This window comes from Cygnus atratus, chromosome 4, assembly GCF_013377495.2.
Source record: "Cygnus atratus isolate AKBS03 ecotype Queensland, Australia chromosome 4, CAtr_DNAZoo_HiC_assembly, whole genome shotgun sequence".
Lineage (NCBI taxonomy): Eukaryota > Metazoa > Chordata > Aves > Anseriformes > Anatidae > Cygnus > Cygnus atratus.
In genome coordinates this window covers 49,595,481-49,620,272 of record NC_066365.1, presented here as the reverse complement: position 1 = coordinate 49,620,272, position 24,792 = coordinate 49,595,481, and the positions used below count along the sequence as shown (strand labels likewise).

Here is a 24,792-nt window from a genome sequence, read left to right as displayed (position 1 = left end):
AAAGCCACAACCTTTTCTTCAAAAGATGATTCATTAGCCTCAGGGGGACAGTTGCAAGGTCAACAGTGGCCTTTCAATCTCACCGATCCCCCAAATAACACTGAATTTACCAATTTTCATCCAATACCTCTTGGTACAGGAAGAGAAAATGGGGATCTGGGGCAGTGTATGGAAAACAAGCCATGTTGCCAAATAATCACACGTGGTATCAATTAATCAGATCTCTGTGGTGGAGCTAGCAGGTGCTCCAAGCATCACGAGAAATCATATAGCAGCATCATGACCTAATTGCTGTCCTACACATATCTCCCTAAGGAAATCATTACTTCATTAGGAAGTAATGTTTTGCAGATGCGTGATTAGTTGGGCACTATTTGCTACTGGCTAGTAGCTACCCAGCACCAGCTCTGCTCCATGGTTTAACCCCTGTTAATCCTTACCAAGGGCTGGGATTGTTTTTCCATGAAGTCTCAAAACTAACAATAAAGATACACTGATATATATATATATATTACACATAAAAACCACCAAATAAATATAGTTAAAACAAACAAATAAACAACAGAGAGAAAGCAAAAGGAAACCTGCAGAGAATGGGCGTCTTTAAGCTTTTGTGAAATGCAGAGCAAGGTTTTTCTCCTGGCTGACAGCTGCACGCCCAGTCTGACAGCTGGTTCAGTCCAAAAGTCTCTTTAAGGACACTTCTGGCTGCCCATCAGGCAGGATGGATTTAATCCAGCCCTGGCTGTCTTCCTTGCTCATGCCCCCCTTGGTATGGACCAGCTCATGAGGGTTTTGCATAATGGTGACACTCAGAGAGATTAATGTAAATTAACCAGGCATATGACTGAAATTTAGTGAAATAAAGAAACTCAGCTCCTGCATGGATATTCTTATATGTGGTAAAAATATGGTTAATCTGCTGTGATTACCCGTGGTGTTAAATAAAAGCCACTTTCATTCATCACGAGCACCTCCATGCAACAGCTTAATCTGGTTGAAGTGGCAGTAGTCCTACTTAAAATTATGAGTGTAATTGATTCAGATTCACTTTTCTCAATGCAGACAAGTTTTTAAAACACAGAAGAAAGCTCCTAAATCCCTTCTGTCCCAGGCTGACATTTCCTGGACCAGGACCACACTCTTCTGTCCCTGTCCTCCTCAGCCCAAGGACAAGACCTGGATCCCCAGGTGCTCGCAGTGGAGGTCACTCCTGCTGTTTTTCTGCTGTAAAGATGATGTCCCCTGGGGCCATACAGCAGTGGCACAGTCAAGCACAAGCCTCCCAAACCAGCATGTTTGGTGACCAAACCCACCAGAAACTTGCTGCGCTTGCCATGGCCAGAGAGAGGACCTCCCAGCCGCAGCTTTAGAGCTGGGTCATAGCACGGGTATCTTCAGAAGTAAGCAACAGACTAATAATAACTGTAACTTTCAAGAAGCTTATAGGAATCTCAGATTGATCTATGAAAGCTTTTAGCCTGCAGGCTTTGCTCCAGATGGAGAAACCTCAGACAAACCTGTTATTTTCATTGGAGTGCATCTCCCTGCAGTGACAAGATCCAGAAACACCACTGCGGGTCTCCAAAACACCAGCAGCCCACCAGGTCCCCCTTTCCCATGGACAGAAGGACGGATGTGCCCTCACCTTGCAGGGGTTGTTCCTCTCAGCAGGACAGGGCTGGGGGCTGCTGCCGTAACTCCAGCCCGTCTCCTGCAGGATGTCCGGGGGCTGCTGCCGGGTCTGCCGCGACACCACGAAGTGAACCTGCTTCTCACTTGCCTGCGGGAGGAGGTACAAGGTGAATCCCAATTCCACTGCTCTGCCACAATAATCCCGGGTAAATCAACCAGGGATGGCTCACAAAACACAGATCCCATTTAAGCTTGGTTGGGATTTCCCTCTCACGTGGTCTCAGTGACATAAAGCAGTAGCTTTATAAGCAGTTCAGGTTAATAAAATCCATAAAAATTTACTGCCAGCTACTTAAAACTTGAAAATCTGGTGTTAACTCTGAAAATTCCTGTCTGCCCCAAATCTGGCTGCAGCTAGTGATCCCACCCATGGTGGTGGGGTCACCGAGCAGTCCTTGTGCTCACCTGTGTGCACCAACACAGAGCAGCAGCCTGCCTGCCTGCCACAGGAGAGAAACAGACACTGGGAGCTGCTGCTCCCTGAAGCTAGTGCTATAACGAGGGATGGGCTCCAGCTTCGGCTGGTGAAAGTGGGGTATAAATGATGCAGCTGAGCCCACCTGCCTGCAACAGGCATGACAGATGTAAGGCAGCTTAAAGAAAGGGATGTGGCACCATTTGGAGAGGTAAAAATCCCACTGTGCCAGAGCACAGAGAGAGAGAGTGAGCAGACACAAACAAGCCTGCAGAGTAATGGAACTTGGGGTGGGACAGTAGCCAAAACTCTCACTTTAGGAACAGCAACTGCAAAAAAAATTAACCCGAAATCAGAGCTCAAAATACTTCTGCACAACAGAGTCACAGTACTTGCATGTCTAGGAGATGCTGCAAAGCCTCCAGTGAGTTATGTTTGCTTGTTGCTTTCAGGTTCTGTGTGTATGCCTATGTTGGCCTTGTTAATTCTGTGTACAGGTGATTTTCTGTTATTGAACCAGCACTTGTGAGGTCATCTGTGTCACTAGAAGGCTTAACTCTCCCCTCAGAGAGGTGCACATAAATCTATTCAAGACAACAGTGGTGCAGCAACCAAGCTGAGAGGGAGTGGAATTCAGTGTGGTAAATCAGGTACCTGTCATAAGGGCAAACCAACAGACCGAGCTGAAGGCCCCAAAGCTATAGGAGCATACCCAGAAGATAAAAAAATTCATCCTCTCATCTTCCTCTATCCAGGCTAGGGACCACAGTGCTGTGGCAGGTAGGAGGGGCTCTTAAAAACTGGTCTCTAGAGGGACTCCTGTCTGCTTGCTTGCAGTTCATTTCCAAGGAACAGCTCAGTATCTAACGTGGAGACCCCTGCAAACATCTCCAGAGCCCCTGGGGCATCAGACCCCCAGAGATGCTTGCTAGCGCTGTTTCCCTGCTTGCTGGGGAGAAGCTCCAAGGAAAGCTGGCATTGAACAAGCAGCTGGAAACCAAGCCCAGCTCCAGTTAACGCTATTGAAATCAAATCTCCCACAGACAATTAACAGAAGCTAGAGGAGGCCCCTGGGATTTTCATTTTTATAGTTCAGTTTGCCTTTTCTGAGGCTGTATTCAGTAGTACAAGCTGAGAATTATTAAAAGCGCTTTTGAAAATGTCACTACAGTTTAAAAAGAAAAAAAAAACTACCTCTCCCAATCCTCCAACTTCAAGCCTGAAGTTTGCGTGTTCAGCCCATGCTATTTGCCAGAAAAACGGTATCTCATATTTATTTGTTACCTTACCAGTACTTTGGGGCAAAATAGGTTTTTCCACCAGCAAATAAAATCTCCACAGCTTCATCATTTGGTACATGAGCACATATCAAAAAATAACTTGCTAGGTATTTTTACCAAGTTTATTATTACATAACATCAAATCCTGAACTCTGAGACCAGTATTCTTGGGTACTCATCTGGTACCCAAAAGTTGACTGATGTATCTTGGGAGAAATGAAACCACCCTAGCTCCTAGTTTGTAGGATGGCTGAAATATAACTGAACAATACAAGACTAAACCTCCTAAGGGCATATGACCCCCATGAAAATACAGTTTTCTTTAAAACAAACAACTTCAACTTACGCAACTTCTGTTTAAAACTCATCTGCTGCCACATGGTTAGTCTCAAAATTGGTTATTTAGAGGGAGGTTGTAAATGTGATTAATTCCCTGTAGACCGACTAGCAAAAGTTCAGCACAGTCTCTATTGCAATGTCACATTTGTCTCCAGGTCAGTCAAGTTGAGTAATTTCTCAGAAGTCCGGAGTGTTTTAAAAAGTTATCCAAACAAGACCACTAGCTTTTGTATTTACATACTTCCATATACAAACCCATTAACATTTCTACTGATCGGGATATTAATTGCTGCTTCATCCTGATCTCTCTCCCTCCTTCCCTTTTACTGCTTGTTTTTTTTCCCCCCACAATTCCATCTCTGCTCTTTATGCTGAAGCAAGAATTAAAGAAATAAGGTTTGTTTTGATCCCATATACAGGTAATAGCAGAAGCAGCCCACTAGAATTAAAATTCATGTTACGGCCAAAACAAATCAAGCTCAAAGTGGGGAATGCTCTGCAAAGCTTTGGCTTGGAAACCTCCAGAGGTCTCTTTTGCACCAGCCTGATTCTGCTTCTGCTTTTGGGAGCTCTTTCCCTGGTTTAGGTAATGCAGCCTGAGAAGATCTCCAGTTACCTGCACTGTGACCTCCCCTGGAGATGCATATATCCAAGCACAACAGTGGCCGGCAGGGCCACTGGCATGGAGAGGCTGCACAGAAACACCTTTAGATTAAAAATGCTGCATCTGACACAAGGCTATGACTAAAGATGATGCAGCAAATGGGAAGTAGCGAGCTCCCCGGCGTTACGATGTGTGCACGCTCCCAATTAGCACTTACACGTTTTCTTCATTTCGGTTCTTGTGACTGAGCATATAAACACCCAGACGCCTAACCTCCTGATTATCAGCTGTTTTGCCTATGCTAATGTATAATTGCTACAGGCCTGAATGATCAGATTTTTCTCAATTAATCACTATTTAGAAGTCAAAACTAATCAGAGTCTGCAGAAATCTGATGTTCTCTCAGCTATGCTCGGCATAATAAGCCACCACCACCTTTTATCATATCAGAGAAGGTTCATTCTGCTTTTAAGGAAACTGATTTCATATTTGAAGCTTCCAGCACTGTTAATTTGAAGATCTTAATGTGCTGTGAATGACACACGCTGAGATCTCCACAGACAGGGTACTGTCAAGAAATGAGAGGACAAAAAAAAACATGTCGTGTAAGAAGCAAATGCAAAACATTTGTGGCCTCAGTGTAACGGCTTTTCTCTGGCATAACATGGAAACAGGAAAGGCAAATGATAATTGATGAAAAAACATGACAAAAAAGACACAGGTTCTGGGAATTTTGCATTAGACAAAAGTGATTCATAGAGCTCACATCAGTGCAATGTAATCCTTGCTGTTTGGAAACCTGAGGCTCCCCTTTGATGGGCATGCTGTTTAAATTCCCAGAGACTGGTGTGCATTTCAAGCATTATTATAAATAACATCCACTCTTTGGAACCCAATAAGAGCTTTAGTAGTGTTTTCAAACACTTGTGTGTGAATGGTCTCATTAAGTCATTCTTTCCATTTCATGTCTACGCTGCATGTGTTTTTTGCTTATGAAGCACTGTTGCCTTGTTTTGTAGCCATAAAGAACTGTTCCAAGAATACCAATTTTTCAGAAAGGTTTTCTTTCCAGGCTTTCTTCCCCCTGGAGGATTTAGCACCCCTCTCATCCCCTACCCCCACCACCTTCTGCTCCCACTTAGTGATCTATGTAATGTAATCCAGAAAGATGCTGGACCAACATTTCAACAACTGGTGTTATGTACAGGGTTGCAGTTTTGTTGCCCAGACAGGACACGCCTGCTTGCCTGAGGGGGATTAGGAGCCCCTGCTCCCAGCATGCGTACGAGCTAATGGTTTTATCCATACCCATGCCATAAACTTTTCAATTAAATTTAGTTACAGCCATCTGTGAACCTGTGCTAAAGGATAAATCCTTTCCACAAAATACATTGATTTGAATGTTTCTTCCAGCCAGGCTTGTGTTACCCTGATGATACCTGTCTGAAATGGGGAGCATCCAGCCTGATTTGACATCGTGCTATTGAGGCACATGAAATCCTTCAACATGTGAACACTCTGCATCCCTCCAAATGAAATGAAAAGTTGCACAATAACAACAACTGCTATAAATAAGAAATAAAAACAACAAAAGATTCTTGGCTTTGCTTTTTGTGTTGAAGTTTTTTTGTTTGTTTGTTTGTTTTTAAAGGTAGGCTGTAAAGAAATAAATCCAATGAAAATATTTCTGAAAGGGAAATTAGGCAGAAGCTGACTGATTCTGTAGCTGAGAAAGGCACAGCGACACTTTTGTAGTAAGACTGTTAAGCACATCACAGAGGCACCCCTTTATAGTTTTCCATGCGAGTCTAAATAGAGATTTATAAAAAATATGGAAACAGGTCAATTTTTTTTTTATTATTTTTTTGCAAAACATCTGGATTTCCATATACTGGATATAGGCAAGAAGCATCTACACAGTGATGATGCTCTTCCCAAAACTTGCCATCGGTTGCCTTAACCTGCTCTGGTTTGTTCCCATCTGACCTGGAGGGGGCCAGGACCCAGCCTGGGCCACAGGCTGGTTTGCCTTTTGGCAGAAGGCACTCTTTGCTGATACAGAGTATGTAGGGATTTACACTGGCCTTTTCATTACCACAAAGCCCCCTGGGTGAGCTGATTGCAGAAGGCATCCCTGGGAGATGGCACATGGCCACATTCATCCCTGTACCCACAGGGACGCCAGGGAGATTTCACAGGTGTAAATTCCCACCTGAGCCTGGCACATCTCCTTCCCTCCCCGAAATGCACACCCGTTAATTTTGCAAAAGATAATAAAAACACACCGCTTGGCTCTAGCCAGGCTCAGAAATTGTTCCCAAAGCCTCGTTGACAGACCTGTATCAGGTGGGCCGCGCTCTCCGGGCTGCCGTACCGATGGTCGTGCCCGTTGATGGCCAGCACGCGGTCGTTCTCCTGCAGCTGCCCGTCACGGGCCGCCACGCCTCCCTCCAGCAGGTTGAAGATAAACACCCCGGGCTCGTCGGCCTTGCGGACCAGCTTTATGCCCAGCTGCTCATCCGGGCTGCTCTTGTTCAGGACGACGTGGAAGCTGTCGTCCCTGTTGCAGGGGGCCTCGAGAGCGAGCCCGCTGTTTCGGCAGCGGTACCTCTGCTCCCTGAGCACGGTGAGCCGCAGCACGTGGCAGGGCTGCTTCAGGATCGACAGGGCGTAGTTGTGAGGCACGTTTTTGATGTCCATGCCATTCACCTGGAAGGGAGAGCCGTAAATCATCAGCAAAAGGCCTTCTAATCTGAATTGGCAAAGGAGGCGGCTGGCCTATTTACACAGATGTCTTCACACAAGGTGACGTGCGCTGCTTCAAACTGCCTGGTGCAGGAGGCCAAGTTTGTGCTGCAGAGCAGTCTTCCCCAAGGAAAGGACGCACTGTACAGACACTTTCTGCCTTTTTTTTTTTCCTCTCTCTCTCTGATAGTCTCCAGACATAACTGTTATTTTTCAGCTTTATTATTGTGCTCCCCCAAGCTCCAATATCCTTTCATATATCTTGGTTTTATTCCACTAGCTTCTGATTTCAAATCACCTTGCCAGCCTTTCCTTTCACTCCCACCACTTTCCTGTTGTTTCTGTACTTCATTCTCCCAACTGTTTTAGTTACAGAAAAAAAATTGTGCCCTGGTAATGAATCTCTAACTAAAATAGAGAAAAGAGCCTCAAGTACAAGGTCAAATGTCCTGGATATTTAGCTAGCAATTGTGCTGGTATATCACACTGGAGAATCAGGCTTTTTATGCTTCTCAATGTTTTCCAGGTAAGGTTTAACTGTGACAGCAGTAAAACCGCAAAACTGCCTCTTCTTTATTTTAGCTCAAAAAAAAAAAAGAAAAAAAAAAAAAAGAGAGCTTCCAGCCAGTCCTGTCATGCCTGCATGTATAAGGGTGACTGGTCATTGCACTTTATCACCACTAAATGAAAACCAGTTGCAAGACTGCTGGAAAACCTGACTCACACAAGTTATTTCCATGTAGTTTCACGTTGCTCAGGTTGAACTCCTTAAATATTAAGAAATGTTTCCAAAGTGCAGCGGCAGTGTTCCCCAACACAGACAGAAGTGCTCCACGCGGCTTTGTTTTTGCAAGCCGCCTGTGTGGTCGTGGCAGGGCTGTCCCCGCTGTGGTCTGGCGGGGGACTGCACCTCTTTTGATGCAGCTGAACTAACTTCAGATTGGGTACTACATGTGACGTGAGCGTGGAACTGAAATGGCCAGGGCTCCTCGGTGGATCCCTGGGCAGCCCAGTGGTGCTGTAGCTCAGCTGCTCTGCTCTGGCAACTGGACAAGAAGCCCCCTTGAGAGGCACCACCTGGTTAACACTCATGCAGCAGTACACCCATGGCAGCATCAGCCTTCAACGAGCAGAGCAGTCTGCTCTAATGTTTACCTGTAATTTGGAAACCTGTGCTGAGTCAATTGGAATAAACACACTGCCATCTTTAGCTATGCTGTCAGCAATACTTGAGCTAACTGGTTTAAGCTGCTTGAGGTGTACCTGCTTGAGCTGCACTTTAAGTATGCCTGTGCACTCCAACTATATACATCATCAAACCTTCAGAGCAAGTAAAGAAAGAAACAGGCATTTTCTGTTATCACTCTTTTCTTCCAAGGACTATGAATATAATTTAGCATCCTTGCAGAGCTCCGAGTCAATGGGGCAGCTGAGAGTACTGTTCTCATTCAAAAGCTATTGCTGAAGCCACAGCTCACAAGACACATGCTTTTTAACCATCTGGCCTAATTCTTGTTCATCTGTTACACATTTCTATAGAAATGGGAGCAGAAGTAGCAGCCAACAGCTAATGCCTGAATGCCGTTCAAGTTTGTTCCTAGAGATTTCACCTGTGACTGTGATGGGGCAACACTTGCAGCTCAGAACAGGCAGGGTCTCACACCGTGTGGTGCTGACACAGAAAGGACATAACCCAGATCAGGTTCTGGTTCAGCTGTTCTGGTGTAAGTGGGATTTAAGGCAATGGAAACCACACTATGTGAGATTTAAGCCCACAGCTCAGTAGAAACAGGACAAAAAGCTTATACCTTTATTATTATTATTATTATTATTGTTGTTATTATTATTATTATTATTATTCTCTTGTACCTCCATAGTACTGTACCTTTAGTATCATGTCTCCGGGCAGCAATCTTCCATCTCTGGCAATTACTCCATCACGATAAATATGCTGTATAATGATGTGAACCAAAGGAGTCTCACTGCCTCCCACAATCCTAATGGCCAGGTTCTCATTGGGATCGGTTCGGTTGATCTTAATGCAGGTAATTTCACCATCTGGAATCAGGTGATACAATCTGGGAAAACCTGGAAATGCACGTTGTAAGGTATTTATTTGACATCACAGCTTTGCTTCATTAAAACATGTACTGTACTACTTCAAGTACCTGTCCATTAACCTAAACTAAGTTTTATGCATGGATGTGATTTATACTAAGTAGTGAGGAAAGGATGCATATGTTTGCTTAGTGGACTTGAAGGGATTTATTTATTTTTTTAATTAATACATTCAAGCTTCCTCTTTTCTCCACAAAACACAGCTTCAAGCCTTTGATGTAATCCAGATAGATGATACGTGATTAATAAAAGAATAAAACAACAAAAACAGTTATACTATAAAAAATATATATTTTAAAGGAACAAAATACATTCTTAGTCACCAGAGTGCTTGGCTTGTGACATCTCATGAAGCCTTTTTTTTTTTTTTTTTTTTTCTTTTTAACCTCCAGCTAACAGAACGGCAAGATTTCTTGGGCAACCAAAGCAAACAGTGGTTTTCCCTATCAGACCTCTCTCCTTTCACCACTGCTGAATTCTAGAAGTAGCAATAACTGGCTGTTACTGCAAGGGGTCTGTATGAAAACCACAATACATACAGGGAGGGAAAGTTCTCAGAAGATCTGATAGATCTCCAAAGTGTATACACACAAGCAAAATTACTGCTGCTGGCCAGCCAACTCTATCACATCTACCACAGGCTTATCCTAAAACCTGATTGAGAAAAGGAACTTCAAATGAGCACGCATCTGCTACCATTAACACAGGAGGTGACATTTCCACATCATTGTCCATGGCCTGGAGAAATGTAACTGCAGATCTCTCTGGCCTTGAATAAATACACCTAGACCCCACTGTGATGGGGTGGTATTTCCACAGGCCTGGTCCTATGCCTAACCCAAACACATTAACGCCTTGCTGAACTGATGAGGACGAGCAGCTCTGCTTTTAGTAACAGTCAACTCACTTGGAAGAAGAACAACATTTTCCCTGGTTTTTATTTTTCATGTTTTATGGAGCTGTGGGGTAGAAGGGAATGATGCCAACTGCTCAGCTGGCCCTGGCAATCTGGGTGTGGGAAAGAGGGACTAATGGTGTGAGGGGGTCCTTTTATCTATTTGTAATGTGCCAGAGGAGAGTATCCTCTTCCAAACCCTACTTTTAAGCTGTCATGTTTGTTTGCACAGCACGTTGCTAATACTTTCTTTCCTCTAAGGCAAGTCACAATTTTAATCCACGTTCAACTTCAAGTGAAGCTCAAGTAAAAGCACCGGTGAGTTATCTAGTACAAGTGTGGCAACATTCAACTGTCTTGAGCCCTACACACATGAGAGAAAGCTTTTGAATTTTTGCTAAGAGGGTCCAAGCCAGAGCCTATATGAAAAACCTGTACGTCGAAAAACTAAGTGCTAATATTTTTTTCAATAACCTTTTTTAGAAATGAAAATACAGTGATTGCTACCAGACAGCAATCAAACAGAAAACGTTAAATGAAAAATAATAGAGCAGTATCTGAGATAGAATAAATATTATCTACTACAGAATTACCAGGCAACAAAACAGAAATACACCAAAAGGATTTGGGAGAGATCAAGGGGAAAGAAAGAGTAGGAAAAAAAAAAACATTAAAAAACACCACATCACACCCCTTACCGCTTCTTTGACCATACGCTCTTCAGGGCGGGAAGCTGTCTTCCTCCACGTCTGTGAAAAGCACCTACTGGTTGCATAGACTTTGACTTTGTGGTTTTATAAAGAGTTGACAGCTAATAAAAATCTGTCTAGATAATTACACAGCCTTACTCAGCCTAATTTCCAAGCATCCATTTAATTTACACTCTTGTAACAGCTTCTGTGCCTGTACTGGTCTACTTCAGTTTTGCCTGCAAATTAAATTTTCCAGAAAGGAAGGCACAATATTTTCCCCCAACTCCTCTATTTTCTGGACATTACTTGTCCAGTTTGTAGCTTGTTTGGTTCTCTCCAGCCCCAAGGGTGGATTCACATGGGCCTCTAACCCAAATGCCTAATCTGGGGATCAAGTCACTCTGTCATCCCATATAGAACATGGACACCCAAAGGAGGTGCTTAACTTCCTCCACTGCTAAGTAAGAAAAAACAGCCAATTAACTAGCATCTAAGTGAGGTGTTTAAAATTAGAGACACAAGCATTCTTCAAAAATTGGCAAAGAGAGGGTCCCCACATCAGAATAAGCGTGTACATTTACACTCTCAGGGTGACTATGAGGATATACATTTGTAACAATACAAAGGATAGTCTGGATGCCCCACTATTCTTATCTGCATAGAAATGCAATAAATAAATATTTCCATATATTTTGCAAACTACCAAAGCAGTTCTTTGTTTCCCTTTGCACGATGATTCTCCTCAGGTCCTAACAAACTTCATTTTTTTGACTTGAACGCTCATTCTCCTGTATCTCAATCTGAAAACTTTTTCTACAGGAATTATCCATCACATTTCTTGACCATGGAGAGCTGTGGACTGAACCAGCTGTTAATACTTTCGCACTATAGCAGTCTCTAGTTACCCCAGAAAAAAATCAGAGCACTGTGGCAGTGAACAGACCCTACACAAGATATGAACTGATGTAAGTTTCTTTGCTTCTTGAGCAATGCTTTTACTGGTTTATTAAATCTTGCAGTGGCACTTGGCTGACTTTCAATAGGACTTTATGCAGATGCTTTGAAAGAATTTTTAATAACTAATTTCCTTCTCAAGAGTGCAGTCTACAGCAAAACAAATCTTCCCACTGCTTTTTTCTTGCCAGTGTGCAAGTCACCAGGTTTCTCTTTTCATAAGATATACTGCCTTACCTCATATCTTTGTTTGATTTGTTTGTGTTCTTTATTGAATATAATTAATAAATTGCACCATTTTCTCCTCGGATGGGCATAGCAACCAAAATAACTGGATGATCACTTAATGTTCACTCTCTTCATTAAAGATTTGCCACTTATTTCCACCCCAGACATATACATCGATATTTACATTATCACCAACCTAGACTGTCATAAGCAAAAGGCAACTGCTTATTTTGAAAAATTAATGTTTGACAAATTAAATGTATAAAATACACCAATACATATTTTTTGAATAAGAAAACTCGTGATCACCTTTTCACCAAACTGTACATTGTGTGGTTTCATCAAAACCTACCTTGCCTCTTTAAAGATGACGATGTGCCTGGAAAACTTTGACTTGAAATTCTGTAATGTGTGTACTGTACCCAGAAGAATTGGGTCCTGCTCCAGCACCTGGTTGCACACATTGAATAGGACCTCAGCAGGCCCCACCAAATTTAAGGGGCTCTCAGCGGGCTGAGGGCTTGTACTATTCACACATATGCAGCCCGTTGTGGGGCTGGAGCATTGGTTTGTACACACCCCATTTCCATCCCTTACACTCTAAGGTAAAGTTCTCTATTTGCTTTGACAGGTTTTCCAGAGCAGGAAAACCCTGGAATATTGCATACCTTTCTTTACCATTTTATATTTCCAGTCCTTAAATATCGAAGAGCTGCTGAATCTAGAAAGCAGTAAACTTTCTGTCTTGTTTTTGGTGATTCTTGCAGGTTTTCCCACCAAGTGTTGTGTTTTTGTCACCGGGAATGGTATGGAGCATTCTGAATCTGTCAATAATAACAAAATGTCATCTGCATTCAGAAATATTGTCTGTGCTTATTCCTCAAGTAATATTTTCCTTATACCAGCGTGCAATTTTATTGATATTTCCACAGGTCCCATGACAGTAACAAATAGCATAGGAGAGGCTAGCTTTACATGTTAAACTCTGCTTGACTGGTACAACGCGGGACACCGAGCACTCTTTACTATGTTCACCACAAGTCTGTAATATGAGCTTTTAAGTCTGCTTAATATTTCATCCCCACAGTTTACAGCACTTAATGGTAGAGTTCCTTAAGGGCTTGGGTTTCAGCTGAATACCGCGTGCACTGTGCTCCTGCTGGCAGTGCTGCCACCAGAACAACTTCTGCCTCCATCCCCAGCATCCAGTCTGACAAAGCACTGCACAGTACAAAGCACTGCATAGTGTTTGCTGTGACGCCTGGGTCCAGATTAATCAAAGCTCACTGTGTAAACACAGTTTGTGTCTCTTGCTTAGACCAGAAGGTCTGACTGATGGAGGTGCTAGCTGAAGTCGGCAGAACTTCGCATGCCTGCAGCCCACCTCCACAAATCAGGCTCTCTGCAGGGACACCCTCCTGTGTCCTGGCATCTGGTCACCAGAATTTAAATGAAACTTGCATAACCTGTCCTTGGAAAATACTTGTCTGTGAATGTCACTTGCACAGGTGTGGGACTTAGTTCTGCAACTCTTCCTTTCCAATTGGTTTCCATTTAGCATTTCATTCTCGCAGTGGCTTGCTATCATCCTGGAAAGAGCAACCTTTGATTTAGTCCCTTCCATTAATTCTCCAGGGATGCTGGTCCGATGCAGGGGGCAGGTAGAAGGCAATGCCAGCTGTAATGCCTTTCCTTCCTCCTGGGCATTCCTCTTACTGAAAGAACTAAAATGAAACTGCTGTGGAGTTGAATGTGTCTCAAGAGCTGTGGGTGTTTTATCTACAGCAGGTGAAGTTTATCAGTTTATCTGTCTGCAATGGAGGAAATGCTACGGAGCCAATCTTTTTCATTTGGAGATTGCCTGGCTCTTCACCCTAGAGCAGAGTGCTTTCAGCTGGTTGTGCAGTACTTCCAACAGCTGTTTTGGGGAAATTGGAACTGAAACTGAACCAAACTTGGGGAAAACAGGAGCAGTGCAGCATTTCTGCAGGGTGCAGCCTTCCTGGGAGGAAAGTCAGGATGCTGTCTTGTCCTTGGACCACGTTATCTGCTTTTCTTTCTGCACTTTAGGAGACTTATTGCAATGAAATGGCTGAAAAAGACACTGGTACCTGGAGCCTTCTGCATTTCACTTACCTTCTTTTTCTTCATGTACCTTTCCAAACCACATAAGTATTTATAATATCTATCTTATGCATGCGTATATATACATACATGCATATATACACACACAAAATACAACAGGACCCAGGCTGAACAGCAGGCACGAGGTGCACCCAGGTAACAGCAGAGGCTGTTCTGTGAGCCTACCACTGCCTGCCAGGGCTGCCTGGGTCTTGTCTGCAGCAAAGCAATAACAGATGGTAGCTCTGCATCAACCATGAGACTATGAAGAATTAGTTTGACTTTGAACAGCATTTGACATCCTCAAGCAATCATAAATTCAATTTATTTTACAATGGTTGGAGTGCAAAATGGAACTAATGAATGTTTTCAAAAAACAGCAGTATGGCTCTCTTTTACTGTAAAATTGTATAGAGGTTTTTGCAATTGCATTCCCCAGTTCTTTCCTCCTAACCAGCTAGCTGGTTTACAGCTTATGCCTGTAGATCAGTTTGAGTAAAGAGTATATATAGTCTTTCTTGGAAGTGAATTTAAAGAGTGTGATGCCAAACTAAGAGCACAGTGATACAAATAAGCATAGCAAAACCAGAGCAGTCTTTGCTCGGAGATATTTTATCATTTAAGTGGCTTGCCAAGGTCATTTACACTAGTAGATCCAGTCAAAAGATATCATGTCTTAAATGCATCACTGCCGGAAGGATGTCCCTGTCGCTGTCTCTCACTTCTCAGAATGAAATGATCTCCTTTACACTTCCCTAACTTCTACTTCAGACCTGGAGAGCTATGAACATGCAGAATGGAACAGAACAGTTCAGTTGGAAGGGACTTTCAGAGATCATCTAGTGTAACTCTGAGAGCTATTGGTGAGATTACTCTCAGGTAAATGTCACAAGCTTGGATGCCACACCGCAGACTGATGCTTCTTTGCTTGAGTCATTTTCAAATGACCAAATTATTAAAGATGAGAAAATCTTAACACCTTCTTCTCCAAAACATTTTCTTTTCACTGTTAGCACTTTTCATTCAATTTTTTACATTTTCTTTGTTTTGGACAACAAATGATTTCTACTGAAAATATCACTAAAACATTAAAACAGTGGAACAAAGAAAGCCTGTATCATTTAAATCCAAACTGCGTGTACCCAACATTGCTTAAACAAACCAAACCACATGCTGCAAATGGAAAACGTGAAGTCATTTTCACATTAAAGGACTGCTATCACCTGCAGTAATAAGTCAGCATTAGGATGTAACTATTCTTCTGCTGTAAATAGAAATACAGTTGCCATTGCATATATTGTTCAGTGTCCCTGGGTAGCAAAGGAGTTTTCCAAACCCAGTTCTGCATTCAGCATTTAAGTTAAGCACAGTCATGGTTATTTGGACACCATTCCTCCCACATCAGGAATGATGATTTTGTCCTACACCCCTCACAGTCACACTGCAATCGAGCACTGGCCCAGCAGAGATATCAGCTTCGGATTAGAGGCACCTACACACACTGCAGTAGGCAAAAAAGTGATGTGGCAGCAGAAATCCACCTGTGCTGCTGATGCTGGGGCCAACACACAGGTACGCACTATGGTTTTTGCTCTCAGAGCTCTTTTGAAAAACATATTAAGTCAAAACATATTAAGTGGAGACGTGAACTAAGATGAGGGGATTTTGAAAATGGGGGACAGACAGCCTATACGAGGTGTAAGCAGAGACCATTGAGCTTTGGCAGCTGATCTGACAGCTGCTTTATCAAGAAGTGGGTTTTATACCAGCAAGAAAGGGTTATTTCATTTGATGCTCACTGTCAGGCTGGTGCAATCTCAGCTTTATTCTGCCCAGGACTAAACCTGGTGAGGAGATGAGTCAACAGAGAGGAGGAGAGGCACCATTTGATTCCCTGGAGCAAGAAACATGGCCAGGGTGTGCTGTCAGCCACGAACCTGGGAAACATGGGGCAAGGCAGCAGCAGGAACTGGTGCTCTCACGCCCAGCATGGGGACCTCCCACCACCCATGGGAGGACCCCAGCTCCTGGGAGACTGGAGCAGAAATGGGAAGATAGACACATGGGGCTGCTTTTTTCCAGCACCCGGCTGGCAGGACGATGATAACTGCAACAGAAAGAATTATATTCATTTCCTCTTCCAACAAAAAGAGAGTGCCTTTGAGATGTCATTGCACAAAGAACCTGTTGCAAAGGACTGAAGAGAAATTCTTGTTAAAGTTGTATTTATATTGCTGCAAGCAACTTGCTTGCATATTTTTTAAAGACCAAATTCCAGAACAGCATAATCAAAATGCATTCTTTGCATGTGTAATTAATACTGTCATTTGGGTACCGAGCTTCTGTGATCTCATGCATAAGAGTAACTGCTCATTAAATAATTACACGTCTACCTGGTTTTTCCAGTGTGGTAGGACGTATTTGGAAGTTTACAGGCATGCTTGGTGCAGAAGAATGACACCACAAACAGAATTGAGTACAGAATGATAATCTTGACAGAGAGATCACCACTCTGGGGCCTCATTCTATATCCCTTATAAAGGAGATAACAGTGCTTTTCATTCTGCTGGAAATGTAAAGACCAGTATCATCCTCACACCTCTTTCTGCTACCATCTGGACCGAGCTAGGTGTTACTGGCATCCATATCACCCCTGTGGTCTCTAGAAATGAAACCAAACTTTCAGTGGAACTATTAGCGATGTCAACTATAAGCCTAGGTAGAAAGCAGTCATACAATTTCCATGCCCAAACACAGCATTTGGCAGCATTTTGTCCTTATTTTCTGTGTGTTTCAATGACAGTATGATACACAGAGTAAAGGGAATTTGGATCTGCTGCCTTCTTAGAGGCTTTACCCTGGACTTTTTATCTGGGGAGAGAGGTGAGGTGCTGAGGCGTCAAGCAAAGGAATAATGAACTCAGTCAAGACCTTGATTAAGATGATGATTCCTACTCTATCATCACTTCCTCTGGGTGTATGAATGCTAATGTTGGCTTCATAATTACGGTCCAAAGCAATTAGTAACGTTTGCTTATTGATTCGAGAACACCAAACGCTACGTGTTACTGCCTGCCAGACCCCTCATCCTTGACATACGTCAGAGAAACTTGCCTCTTCCACTGTCTAAGAGCAGAACAGTCTTACTTCATCACCTGCCTGGCTGAGGCAATACAAATTGTCCACTGAAGATCCTACAGAAGTCCAGGAATAATTACAGTGTTTTACATTTTCCTATTATCCTTCCACTGGGAATCTCCAGTGCTTCATAAACGTTAGCAGAAACACCTGAGATTCCCATACTGTGTGATCACTGTGATCCATTTGCTTTAGGGGGAAAACAGAAACATGCTGGCGAAACCTCTTAAACAAAATGATAGAGCAAATCAATGACAGCTCCAGTAATAGGACACAGACGCGTGGGTCCCATGCCTTAGGTACTGGGTTGGCTGTAGCACGCGGGCAGTTACCACCATAGCCCTACATGAGGTCCCCCAGGTCCAGCTTTCTTCTTCCCTGCCATTCACTAACAGCTTTTTTAAAGGAAGAAAATACAGAAAGGTTGGGTTTTCTGCTTTTTTTTCTTTCTAAATCATGTGCACCCCAGCACATGAAAGACATGTCATCACAGTCAGCCAGTTCCCACATGCACAGGGTCCCCTGCCCCATTTTAAGTGATAACACAAGGAGAACAAAGCATTACCTTCCTCTCCAGCAGCAGAGTTCCCAACAGCCTCCCTTTCTCGGTCAGCCTGGTTGGAAACCACGCTTCCACTTTTAGTCCTTCGAAGAACACTGAATGCCTTGTTTATTTTTTTAAAAGATCTGCTTCTTATAGTGGAGCGTTCAAAGTGACGGGCTGCAACAGCAGGAAAAATGAATCAATACATTTCAGCAGCACCATGCAAAAAACACATCATCTCCGCATCCATTTGCATATGACAGGGCACGACAGCAATGACAAGGCTTCTTGCACTTCAGTGTTTCATCTGACTCCAGCTGATTCTCCAAGATTGCATCCACCTGAATCTAGGTGCAATTATTCTACCACTGTCCCACACCCTAAGACTGCCACCTCCCCGTCTGCGTTGCCAGCTGCACACATAAACCTGTACCTGCAAGTGTGTGTGCATGGCAGCCTGGAAGAGAATAAGCCTTGATCAAGGCAGAATCAACTGCAATCCAGTGAAAAATGCATATAAAAGGAAGAAACACTGCCCTTGCCAAGCTATATAAGTTTGACAAAAAATAAAATAAAAATAAAAATCCGGAAGTCGTTGTTGAAAACTATTCTTGAATAAAAAACCCACTACTGCCTCAAAACCCTGCAGTGCCTCCAAAGCTGCCAAAAACAGCTAGCAGTTTGATGTCAAAAACTCAGAGATCATCAGGTGGGACCAAGTCACATCTTCTAACTTGGGTAAGACAAGACTAAAAAAAAAAAAAAAGTCATAATCATTTCAAAACATTTCGCTTTCCTTTCCATCCTGCTGAAGATATCTTCATGGCTGGTACTGTTCTGTCTCTTTGAGCTCTGCATGTTAGCCAAACATTGTAATCTAATAACACAACATTCCCTCAAACCAGACCGTGGCCTCTAAACTCAATAAAACTGGTGGGATTTAATTTCATCCTGGTGTTCTTGCTCCTTCCCTTTCCATCTCTCTCTCTCGCTCTGTGTGCACAAGGGGATAGTGCTGCTCTTCTAAACTTTCACCATCCTTCATCCCAGCACAGAGCTGGTGCAACACAAGGTTTGTGCAACATAATTTTGGCTTCAGAGACCTCAAATACGAGATTTGATCTCACTGTTAACACTTCCAAATCAAACTTTGGTCAGGTCTCATCAGAGCCATGTACTTTGACATAGGGTAAAGAATTAAGGCAAGATCTCCTGGTGCATCTTGTCCCTGCCTGTGGTTATTTCAGCAGGACCTCTGAAATGCACTGCTCTGGGAGGCTAGCAAACACTCCCCAGTCTCTCAGGTGCTTCTTAAAGTTTGTTCTTCTGAAAATACTTGGAAACTGCCAATCACAGTTCCCAACGGGTTTTTGGGTAGGTGCCCATCACATGGTCTATGGGGGTTACTTGGGCCACTGCGTTTTGGTGAAGCCATTACACGGTTGCATTGTGTCCCTGATATATCACACATGCCATTTCTCTTCCAACCGAGCCGACTTGTCTAAATAATCTTTTTTAAGACTTGTACTTTGCCTGCATGCAGCAAGTCTTCAGATTGATGCTGCCCCTGGGCAAGAAAATTTGTTTTTCACCTCAAATACATTGGGTCACTGAACGTACATTTTGACAAGCCATGTAAAATTAAAGTGTACACTATCACTTTTTCTTTTCTTTCTTATTTTTTAAACCTTCCAACAACATATGTTTCACAGAAAATGAGTGCTGGGAGAGGCCACCAGGCCCCGAAACCCTTATCCTGCATTCTTACTCCTGCTCCGGTTGCTGCGGTACAGGTCTCTGGGGCTGCTGCCCGACTGGCCGTCCTCCGAGGTGGGGCTGAAAGCTGGGTTCACCAGCCCTGGCTCGTCCGTCATTAAAGCGATGGCCGCAGCTGCTGAGAGCTCAGGGCCCAGGGCAGCGACCGTGAGGCTGGAGCCGTGGTCCGGGGAGCAGTCCTGGGAACGCCTCTTCCGCTCCTTGGTAAGGCCGTAGTGGGATGCCCCTTTGCACCTGCGGAGAAGGGAGGGGAGGGAGATGTGAGAATGAATTGCACTTAGTGTTGCCTGCTTACCGCAGTTAGCAGGGTCACTCGAAGTGCTAACTGCGAATGTCACAGGGGATGAGGAAACATGGGCACTGACCAGCAAGGAAAATCGCCCATCCTGTCACGTTATACAATGAAAAAGAAGGGAAACTGTCCTCTAAATTAGCTGGATTTTCATGGAAAGTCTACTGCTGGTCAAGGGAAGAAAGAGAGCTGCAGCCTCGCCTGTAGTCCCGTGTATAATTAGTTACTGTGGGGCCAAAAGGACAGGGATAGCAAGTGGCTCGTTGCACCAGGGCTACAGCCTGTAATTTCCCCCTTGCCTCTGGTTAATGAAGGAGAGCTGGGTGAGGCCTGACAGCTTCTTTATTTCTGCTGGTGAAATAAAAGGCACCTGACTCTGGCCTGTTCCTTGACCAGCCTACAAGGGCTGTGGCACCAGGAGCCCAGCACCACGCTCCTTCATCCCCCCTCCAATTTTCCTGGTCTGGGGAGCTCAAGGCCAGCTGTAAAATAATTCAAGATTAAAATCCAGCTCCTACATCCTGACTCGGCAGTGACAAAATCCTCCATTTCTGGTGGAGAGATGCCCGTGCTCCCAGAAACAGCTGACTTGTAACCTCACCTGTCTGCTCTGGGATCATCCCAGATGGCAGGTGTGGGACCACAGGTGGCATTTCTTTATCAAGACTTCCTAAGGAAAGTCACTTCAAGAAAATTAAAGGTCATTGTGCTCTGCATGGTTCAGTACTTAATTAAAGCTATAAAAAAAAGAGACAGAGTGGCCCAAGGAGACAGCACCTGTGACTTATCTCCAGCGCCACTTCTACCCTGTGCCCACCCACTAGAACCTCATTCACCGCATTAAAAAAGAATCAGCCTTTTAATCATGATCTAATGAGCCTGGCCTACTTGCTGTTACAATTATCCCTTTCTTCCTAGCAAAAGCGAACTGATGACTTTCATAAAAGTGCCCCGCAGGATGAACTCACAGAAATAGATGCAGAAACCCTTGGGGACTGAAAGCTCTTCGTAATATACGGCAGGCACAAAAGGCAATGCATAATACATACAGTACACAGCGCTAGTGGGTTAAGTGTCAGAAGAAAGAGTAGTATGCTGAGCAGAGGCCTTGGAAGAGAAATGATTTATGGAAGCGGTTCCTGGGACAGAAAGATGAGACGAGGACGAGTCACAGAGCTCTCTGTGTCAGCTTTGGAGCAGCAGTTTCATTTCTCTTACAATATTGGCTTTTTAAGAGAGGATTTAATTAAAAACTTTTTTAGCACTAAATTATGATTTACCATCACTTACCTCATACCATTTTTGAAAAATTCCCTCTTAAAAAGGAAAAAACAAAAACGTTGTATCACACTGATGCAGCTGTGTGAGTTGTGTACATGCTTTAATCTTTGGATGGGAATGGCAGAGACAGAAGTTATTTCTAAACCCTTTAACAAGCAAAAAGACAAGTCTCAAAAGAAAATACTCTTTCGTGGAAGAGAAGGTTTCTCAACTATTTCGAAAGGCCAACAAGAAAACATTTGGGGCACCTATTCAAAGACAAGGCTGCAAGAATAATGCGAAAAGGAAGGGAGGAGCTCTCCTGCCTCCACCTCAGCAGGCATTTTCCTATTCCTTCTCCCATGAAAGAGGTCTGACTTTCTTGCTTCTACCACAACAAAACAAACACAAGAAAATGGCTTTGGGGTGAATTGTTTGCTGTTCTTCAAAAACAGACTTTGCCTTACAGAGATCCTGCAAAGATTCAGAATAAAGTAAGAGATATTCCTATTCCCCATTTATTTTCTTTGCCAGTAAATTTTCAGTGGCCTATGTTAGGGCACCAGCCCACTGAATGGGTCCTCAAAGGCAGATCTTTTGCCATTGTTGTTGGGTTGTATGAAGATTAGCACGAAGATCAGAAGAGGCTCTGCACAAAGATTTCCACCTGCAAGGATTCGGCTGCTGCTGGTGTCCATCTGCATGGTGCTGCTGAAGCCTTCACTTTCTGTGAAATCCTTTCTTGCTGCTGCTGACTGCACTACATTTAGCAGCAGCAGTCCAAATGCAAGGAGCAGAAGACTTTGAATGCAGAGAGGGCTGACAAAGTTTAAGATGTGGCTTATTGGAGAAGACAACTTATCACGGCACAAAGCACAAAGCATATCTTTCTAATTCTGTTAGAAATAGTTAAAAGAGAACCTAAGCACTTCAAGCATGAGCACTGAATCTATTTCTTAAATAATTGTGGCAGCATAAATGAGCACAAAGCAAGCCCTCTTTCTTCAGATTAATACTGTGTCCTTGAAGAATGAAAAAAACTCCTCAAACTTGTAATAAAATCTGCAACAGCATCTTTTCACTTTCATTGTTTTCCCTGTGCTGACACTGCTGTGATAACAGAAAACAGAAAGAGACAACTGTCTAAGTGGAATCATATTTATAGTGTCTCAGCTACATTTTTCCATATGGTTGGCTTTGGCTCCCAGAAAAGAGAGATCCATAAAACAGCTACATGCCAGTACTAATTATCTCCCTCGCTATGATTATTAATCAGCTGCCTGATTTACAGCTGGAAGAGAGGGATGGAAATCCGAGCAGGATACCTGATTAACATGGGCCAGTCGTAAAGTGAACCCAACGCTGTCTGGCGGCCAAGGTGAACTGCAGATTTATGTTGCTTCTCAGTTGTTCTGGACAGAGAAGAATTCCATGCAGCCATATGATATCAAAACGAATTGAAGTCCAAAAGTGAGAGATAAAAACAGACATGAAAAATGTGTGTTGCACAGCTTATACCTTTAAAGCAGTGTCACTAGGTATGCATGGGAAATTCAGACTTTTTGTTTTTGTTTTTGTTTCCTGTTTGCATGACCTCTTTTTTCAAGCAGCAGCACACTGTATGAAATCTTGGCTGCACGATGGTTGTCCTCTGCACGGGGAAGGACTTGTTTCCCCCTGCTGCGGCAGCAAATTCCAGGCGGAGTGGAGCCACGACTCCACTCACTCTCTGTCCATGACCTCCAATGAAACCCAGGCCGAACCAGCTTCAGCATAACAGCTCCCTTCTGGTCCTAAATCCACAAAACCTCACGTGAGCTTTCTTGGAAGGCCATGGTGGCTGCTGAACCTTCACCCGGGGCTGCAGACCTGTCCAGCTCCAAGGCAGGCAGCAGCACTGCCGTGCCTGTGCCCTGCTCTGCATGCAGGAGGATTTTGCGATCCCATCTCCAGTGGTAGCACATCCCAAGTGCTGGAGCAAAGGGATCCAAAACCACATGTCTGCCTTAACTTGGTCCTAATGCTTGTAAAAACAAGCTTCAGTTAAACTCACAGCCAACAGAAAAATGTCCACGTTATTTGCAAATTCAAACAAAAGCAGTGGTTTCAAAACAAAGATGCCTTTCCCTTGCAGCGTCCCCAACTCACACAGCAGAGCAGGGAGGGCCTGAAAGTGAAGCTGACCACAAGGATTTCTATTACCCAGGCTGACACGGGAGCAAAGCATAAAGACAAAACATAAACAAGGGGAACCATATTGATCTTTCACTTCTAGTGATATAAATGAATGAAAATAACAGGGAAAAAAATATAATTATAACATATTTTCTCTTTTACAAACGTGCTGCTTTCTGTCTGTATCACTTCTCAGGCTGCCCCAGCTCACACCTGACTGCCCAGGCAGGGAAAGGCAGTGGCTCTGGGGAGCATATTGGGAAGCCAGCCAGCGCTGGAGAGCTGGCTCTGGCACAGGCAAACAGAGAAGCGGCGCTCCCTGCCCAGCTCCCGCCGTGCTTGCCTGACCTTGCTTCCAGCCCGCTCATATTTTGGTACTGTTTTGTTTTAGCGCAGCGGAGGCAGACACATTGTCTGAGTGCAATTAAGAATAATGTATACAAAGCACTCACAATTGCCCAGCAGAAGAAAATACTGCATAATGGGCTGTCATCGCTGATCCGAAGCTAAGCCCTGATTAGGGCAGACAAGCATGTTTCAGCTATGCCCTCGCTGCAAGCAGTCTTGTCCTTCTGTAATTTGGGCTTGACACAACCCTGGATCAGAAGTACCAACAATGTGCATCACACCACGACTGCATCACACAGCCCTCCCCGACTGCTCTGGTACCCTGAAATGATCTGCTGGAAGGGCTGATGGGGACACTGAGGGCCATGAGCAAGGAGCATCTTGGATAACCTGGTGCTGATAGCCTCGCTTTTGAGACCTTGCAACGTGAATCTGGTGACAAACTCCTGCCTTTCATGGGAAAAGAGGTGCTGGCAATTCCTGCCCCACAGGGGCCAACTGTGCAGTGTGTGTACCAGCAGTGACTGCAGTCCAAACGAAACCCGAATACCAATTGTATGGATTTTAGGTCAGATGCCCAAACTCTAAAGCCTTCTAAAACTCCAGCCTAAGCGAGCGAGCAGACTTGGTCAGTTCGCAGGCAGAACTCACGGCAAGTCTTCTGATGCCAACAGTGCACCAGGAACTGGAACCAAAAATGAAAGGGGAATGAGGTACATAAACTCCAGCCAACTCCAGAGTTACACATGGATCTAAGCTAAAAGATTGCAAATGTATAATCTCTTTTCCAGACCAACTATACCAGTGCCTAAGAGGCCATCAACATCTTTAATAGGAAGGTGACTAAAACCCTGCTGCTCCTTGCATCCAACGATGCTGTATCATCTCTGCTCAGAAATTTGTCTCTTGTGAATCCTGGTCCTGAATACCAAAACCCTCTTCTTGCTATATATAAAAATCACTGCTGGAAATGAGGGATTAGCAGTACAGTGTGGTGAAACAACCCTTTTTCCTTGATACTTCTGCATTCTTGCAAGGATTAACCGCTGTGTGAACTCTGCATATGAGAAAAGCTTCATAAATAAGTACATAAATTTTATTTTAATGGATTTGCCTTTTCTGCCTTTTATAAAGGATTGTTTCATGTCAGAAGCATTCCTCAGGCTACTG

At 43.8% G+C, this 24,792-nt stretch overlaps 1 protein-coding gene across 1 annotated transcript in view; it reads right to left on the bottom strand.

Moving 5' to 3' along the window:
- LNX1 (ligand of numb-protein X 1) overlaps window positions 1-24,792 on the bottom strand; it is a 58,608-nt gene that overhangs the window by 13,549 nt on the left and 20,267 nt on the right. Inside the window, exons 2-6 of the mRNA XM_035547737.1 lie at window positions 19,540-19,781; window positions 17,793-17,948; window positions 8,964-9,166; window positions 6,671-7,042; window positions 1,635-1,783 (exon numbers count right to left, since the gene is read on the bottom strand). Of these exons, the coding sequence (XP_035403630.1) occupies window positions 1,635-1,783; window positions 6,671-7,042; window positions 8,964-9,166; window positions 17,793-17,948; window positions 19,540-19,781 (1,122 nt within the window). The remainder of the gene's footprint in view (window positions 1-1,634; window positions 1,784-6,670; window positions 7,043-8,963; window positions 9,167-17,792; window positions 17,949-19,539; window positions 19,782-24,792) is intronic.